Source organism: Branchiostoma belcheri, unplaced genomic scaffold (genome assembly GCF_001625305.1).
Source record: "Branchiostoma belcheri isolate BF01 breed outbred unplaced genomic scaffold, Haploidv18h27 scaffold6, whole genome shotgun sequence".
In the NCBI taxonomy this organism is placed as follows: domain Eukaryota; kingdom Metazoa; phylum Chordata; class Leptocardii; order Amphioxiformes; family Branchiostomatidae; genus Branchiostoma; species Branchiostoma belcheri.
In genome coordinates, this window is record NW_017804242.1 from 1,275,739 (window position 1) to 1,281,811 (window position 6,073).

Below are 6,073 nucleotides of genomic sequence, written 5' to 3' on the forward strand. Positions count from 1 at the left end.
ATGTTCTTGTTCAAACCCGTCGGCTTTTTCTTCACCACGACTGTCTCTTCGGCCTTGTCTTCCTGTTTACTAGATGTTGTTCCAGTCTTGTCAAACGCAGCTGTACTTGGTGGCGGTGCGTATTTCTGAAGCAGTCTGTTACGCAAAGCTTCTCTGTCGAGCGTTTGGAACTTGGACGCCGACCTCCTCCTAGATGTGGGTCTGGGAGGTTGAGACCTCGCCGGCATTGGGCCTGCTTCACTGGTTACTTTATTCAGCACCCTGTCGTTGAAGGTTAGAGGGGGTAGTTTTTCCCTGGCTGCTGAGTTCTCTGGGTTACGTTTGCCTTTCGCGGCGGACTTAGAAACGCCTTTCCTTGCATCATTTCCTGGGGTTCGTCTGGCTGGCGTTCGTATTTTGTCAAGGCGAGCGTGTATACCATTAGTTTGACCCCTACTTGTGGTGGTCTGTGCCCGGTTCACACGTTCTCGGGTCTGCTTTACTGTGGTTTGGGGGAGTTTCGGTTGGGAAGAGGCAGGGGTACGTCTACCTCTGTTTGCTGTCAGGGGTTTTGTCGTGCGTTGATCGGGCAAACGTTGTTTTTCACGTGCAGAGTGCCTCGCACTGGCGTCGTCGTGATTGCTTTTCTCTTTCAAACGATCTCCGTCAAGTCTCATCTTACCGCGACGATTGCTAGACTGAGTCTGAGGGGTATCCCGCGTGATAGAGGGGAGCTGGCGAGGCCTGCCATGCTGGTGGAGTTCACGCAAGGTCAGGCCATCGTCCTCGGTGACAGCCCGGCCCTGGAGCCGTGAGTTGCCGCCAGTCCGTCCACGTCCACCCCTCTGATGACCGATGTTTCCTCTCGCTACAGCAGCCCCAGTAGTGACAGTGTGTCGGAGAGTAGGAGTCCTACCAAGGCCGTCCACCCGTGGAACACGGCTTGACACATCGTTCTGACTTACACCTGCGCGATTTTTGTGCCCACTGGTTTTGTCTTCTCCGTCTTGTCGAGTTTTATCGATGACTGAAGTTGGAATGACGTGTATTGCTTGAGGTGCTATTTTGCCTTTAGGGACGACTGGTCTGAGTTGCACATCGTTTGCTTTCAAGCTGGATTTGGCTTCAGCGGTACCTAGTTTTTCTTCAGTGGAGGAGGTGGTTTTAGATTTCCCTCCTGTGTTTGTTCCATTACCGAGTGTTTCGGTATTTCCCGAAGCTTTTGGAGAAACTTTCGTGTTGTTGCCATTTACATTAGGACCTTCATTGTTGCTCTGCGCCTTCGTTCCAGCCGCAGCCAGACCTGTAGCATTGCCACAGTTTCCTCCTGCCACTGGCCCTTCTATTGTTTTTGGCATCTCCCCATTTTTGTTCGTTCCGTCATTAGAACACCCCTTGTCAGTCCCGCTGTTGCTGGAGCTACCGGCACCCCCTCCGGCCCTGACGGTCGTCGCTCCTGTGCCTTTACCCGGCACGCGTAAGTCCAGCAGCGTTAAATCCAACATTGGTGCGTGGTTCTTAGTGTCGCTCTCTTGGTTGAGCCCTCCGACTTTCAGCAAGGCAAGCTCGACGCCGGCTCTTGCTTCCACTTTGTTTTCTGCTCCACTGACCCGGGCGTTCAGCGCGGACACTTCCACGGCCTTCGCGCCCACGTGGACCCCGACGTCTTGCTCCTGCCGCACCCCTGCTGCATCCACGTTCATCGCTTTCACCTCGACACCCTTTGCTTCAAACGTTGCGCCGGCCCTGTGTTCCATCTTGACTGCGGCAACGCTGGCGTTTCCAACCTTCACATCCGCGCCGCTGACCAGGGCCTCGCCCCCCACGAAGAGATGTTCGTCTACCGCCCTCACGTCCACGTTCCCTGCAACAACTTCCGCCCCTTTGACGTCGGCCTTTGCTTGTACGTCGGTCTCTACGGTTCCGCCGTGAGCCTGTGCGGTTAAAACTGTAGCTTCAAGCCCGGTAGCTGCAGCGGTAGCTTGGGGCGAGAACGTCAGGGAAGCCATGTCAACATCAGCCGTCAGCGCGGTCAAGTTAAGACCCGTGGCGAACGCTTTCGCCTGGTCGTCCACCTCGCTGGAAACAGTATCTTTCTCTGCACTTAGAACTCGCTTTCTGACGGCGTGTGCGCTGATGTTAGGCTTCCTGGATGTTTTCTTCTCTTCGCCATCATCGTCCTTTGTTGAGTGCCTAGTAGAGACGCCGTCTGTGTCCTGAGACGCAGAAGAAGTGTCTTTGCCAAAAGCTGGGTGTCTCAAACGCAGCAGTCTATTCTCCTCCCTTTGCTTGTCCTTAATGTCTTTTATCACCTCTTCTGCGAAGACGTTCGCACTCTCCTCTTCTGCCTCCTCTCCATGAAGCAGCTGCCCGTCTCGTCTTACAAAATGATAGTTCCCTTTCGAGTTTCCTTCCTTCCTTGGCGCCATTGTTTTTGAATGCTACACATGAAGTTTATTTCTTTGAATTGGTTAAATACTTGCAAACCCGACGTTCATGTATGGGGTAGCGCAACGGGTCGAAGGTGGTTGGAAGTTGGCACCGTTCCGTCCCGTAACAGCGGCAAGAGTTAGATCTATGAAGACAGGTAGCAGAGCTTCGTTCTTCTGTTGGTATGTTCCGGCACCAACCTAATGAAGGAACAAGTTACATAAGATATTTATGGCACTTAGGCAACGGGCATGGTGGTGTTTTCGTAAGGTAGTTGAGTTACAAGCAGTACTCAGCACACGCATACCGATTGTAAAAATTGCAAAAACGTCTGGATTGTAAAATTGTATGCAGTTGCTGCAGTGATCTATACAGTTACAAAATTGAATTGGAAAGACTGATATCGTAACTAGACAGTGTCAGAGACATACAGACAAATGCAAAGGTAAGTACACAAGTAAGTACAGTGTACAGCTAGTATGAAACCCACCTTTGTCTTGACTTCTGGGGCTAGCAACACGACCTTAAGGTGTCTAAGCTTCGGCCGGTCTAGGTGTAGTCGTGTACACGATGTTCAAAGTAATCTTACTTCAAGACGATCTTCTGCACTTAAGGATAGTACAGTTCCTGGCGTCAACACAACTCGACTTACTTTACTTCCTCCTTGGCGCAGGTAACTACTTAAAGGTCCAATATGACCTTTGATATGACCATTGTTCAGCCAGCGCACGCACGTGACCCCAATGAAACGGCAATCACTGCAACGATTGGCCGAAGTTTCTTGGCATGAAACCAGAGAACTTGTTTTTTGTTTGAGTTTACGTCACATGCCTATAATAGTAACTGCCCTCTAGGTACTGTTATCCCTCTGGCTACGAATGGTGCTGGTACTCTATGCCCAAAAGGCTACTTATAACCAAGGACATTCGATCTACTAGTATCTTGTAGAACGTCCTTGTTATTACTACTAACGTAGCATATGTAATTTTTATTATGATATTTATCAACACAATACACGGTTTCAATTCCCGAACTTTTGTGCCCTTACGTTTAATCACCATCAAGCGATCTGGACTAAATTTTACCACTTATATCGTTTGACTTATGCATGCACTTTATTTGATTGTTTGTGTCAACATTTAGTTATGGGTTACTGCATTTTTTCTGTACTTATCTCCATGTACTGGTGAAAAGTGTATAAAATCAACATGACATCTACACTGCTGCCATACAATTACATGTACCATACAAGTAGATGCCAAAAGTCACGTTACATTTACACGTGAGATTAGACTAAGGAAATACTGTAGCTTACGTTTCCATCATCATCTTCATCAGTTCAGGTGGGTCACCCGAACTACCTCGAATCGTATTATTTATCTTTTTATTTTATTTGCTTGTTATCTTTGTAATTGTTACTTTATGGTTTTCTAGATATTGTTTGTTTAATTTTTTGTTGGTTGTTCTATGATAGTATGAAAAAAAAACCAATAAAGACATACATATTTAATAGTACGGTATCCGTCTCACAATGACATGACTCATTTTTCTATAGTTGATCCAAAAAAAGTAAAACAAAAAGAGAAAGTGAAAGTGCACATTATCCCGAGAATCGTCACGTGTTCGGAGAGTTGAGGAACGAGTCCGCATCTCTGAGGGCCTCCTGCATGTCCTCGTACCCAGAGTACCTACACGCCTCCTCCAATCCCAGCCACTCGTACTTCTGGTGTTCGTCTGACAACACTACAGGCGTGTCGCTGTTCTTCAGCTCAGCCAGCCAGTAGATCACAGTCTTGGGTTTCCCCCTCACGTTGTACTCCAAGACTTTCTTGAAGTTCTCCATGATGTGGAAGTGTTCTGCCGAGAGGCCGGCTTCCTCTTGTGTCTCCCGCAGCGCGGTTTGCAGGTCGGACTCGCCTGGATCCACGTGTCCTGCACGGCAGAAGGGTGGTGGCGGTAACGAAGTGTTATTTTTCTGATATAAACCAGGGCCTTTCGCCGCTATTATAAAGACGGTTCGCCGTCATATGTACAATTGTCTTATAAATCTACCAATCAAAAGATTACATAACAAAGTTATCACCATTCAAAGACGTTCTGTGGTTGGTATCACTGTTTCTAGAAATTAGTAGGAATACGGCCACTTTTGTTAGGGCTAGAGCTATCCTCTTGGCGCCAAGACGTCCTGACGGCTAAAAATTTTGACGACGAAAAATCTAGAACCCGTACCCGCCTGCTTTGTACGACTTGTACATGTAGAGCTCTTCTAGTTCCATGGTTGCACCAGTAGTACACATGTACAAAATGTAAGTGATATATAGCCAGATACGTAGTTATAGACTAGTGTAGTGGTCACCAATGGAATATCGTTGTTCTGTGGAACTCGGAGGAAACGAATGAAAGACAGTGACTTCTGACCTTTCGGCGGTGTCCAGTGGTGATGTCCATACGACGTCTGAAGCAGAAGATACTGGATCTGTGGAACACGGCGGAATATTATGAGACCAGCGGCACGAAGAGCTTTCGACGAGGCCATGTTGCATAGTGGGTTCTACCACTACGTTCTTGGGGGAGGTGTACTAGGTAAATACTACATTTGGCATTGGTATACTTAATATCAAATCTACAGAGCATTATGATATTATCAAAAATTATGGATAACTTAGTTCTATCAAAACTATCTAAAACGTTTTGATTTAGGTGATCGTTAACGGTAAGGTAAGTAACTTTTATGTCAACCCCCTACTATTTCAATGAAATATGCCAAATGGAATGTTTACAGGTTCGCGATAGCGTGAACCTGTTTTACGTTACCTCGATTTTATGGGCGCCGCCATTTTGTTTTGTCCCGTCATGCAATGGGGCAGGCCAAAGTTGAGTGAAGTGCATTGTGGGACCTGTCACCGGGCCACAGTGTAAGGACGACGCCTAGCGGTATGTTTGGAAAGAGCAGTAACTGAAAGCCTACCTGGTTGTGTGTTCATTTTGGCAGGAGTGTATAGAGGCGATGGCTTTGGCGTAATATACGCTGATTGTGTTTAGCACTTGCAATTGAAGTTCAATGTAATTTTCTTAGCATGACGGGAAGGAAACATGGCGGACCTAAGGTTTTTTTTTTTTGGATGATGAGATGATGAGGCTTTGGTATTAGTAGGGTGGTCTTGTGGATCTTGTCGGAGGCCGAAGCTAGGGACGACAGATTGTCCTCAAGTACAGGGTCAGTAGGTGAGATAAATGGCATGAAGATTTGGTATTAGTAGGGTGGTCTTGTGGATCTTGTCGGAGGCCGAAGCTAGGGACGACAGATTGTCCTCAAGTACAGGGTCAGTATGTGGGATGAATGGCATGAAGATTTGGTATTAGTAGGGTGGTCTTGTGGATCTTGTCGGAGGCCGAAGCTAGGGACGACAGATTGTCCTCAAGTACAGGGTCAGTAGGTGGGATAAATGGCATGGAGATTTGGTATTAGTGGGGTGGTCTTGTGGATCTTGTCGGAGGCCGAAGCTAGGGACGACAGATTGTCCTCAAGTACAGGGTCAGTAGGTGGGATAAATGGCATGGAGATTTGGTATTAGTGGGGTGGTCTTGTGGATCTTGTCGGAGGCCGAAGCTAGGGACGACAGATTGTCCTCAAGTACAGGGTCAGTAGGTGGGATGAATGGCA

General features: G+C 47.7%; 2 protein-coding genes and 1 pseudogene across 2 annotated transcripts in view; all 3 read right to left on the reverse strand.

Annotated features, from left to right (window-relative positions):
• The window catches only part of LOC109482222, a 26,532-nt gene that overhangs the window by 6,085 nt on the left and 14,374 nt on the right, over positions 1-6,073 (reverse strand). The window contains exons 25-27 of the mRNA XM_019784914.1: positions 4,102-4,341; positions 2,900-2,958; positions 1,233-2,420 (exon numbers count right to left, since the gene is read on the reverse strand). Coding sequence (XP_019640473.1) covers positions 1,233-2,420; positions 2,900-2,958; positions 4,102-4,341 — 1,487 coding nt within the window. The remainder of the gene's footprint in view (positions 1-1,232; positions 2,421-2,899; positions 2,959-4,101; positions 4,342-6,073) is intronic.
• On the reverse strand, positions 25-2,508 carry LOC109482365 (annotated as a pseudogene).
• Positions 3,916-4,958, reverse strand: LOC109482409 (bis(5'-nucleosyl)-tetraphosphatase [asymmetrical]-like). The gene is made up of 2 exons (XM_019785118.1): positions 4,828-4,958; positions 3,916-4,341 (listed from the first exon to the last, which is right to left on the reverse strand). Exons 1-2 carry the CDS (start codon positions 4,943-4,945, stop codon positions 4,025-4,027), a joined length of 435 nt encoding a protein of 144 aa, XP_019640677.1. The 5' UTR covers positions 4,946-4,958; the 3' UTR covers positions 3,916-4,024.

Excerpts from the sequence above, each read along its gene's own strand:
- LOC109482409 (XM_019785118.1), bottom strand. The coding sequence starts at position 4,945 with ATGGCCTCGTCGAAAGCTCTTCGTGCCGCTGGTCTCATAATATTCCGC. Across the intron at positions 4,342-4,827 it reads CCACTGGACACCGCCGAAAG|GACACGTGGATCCAGGCGAG; the intron begins GTCAGAAGTCAC and ends TCTGCCGTGCAG.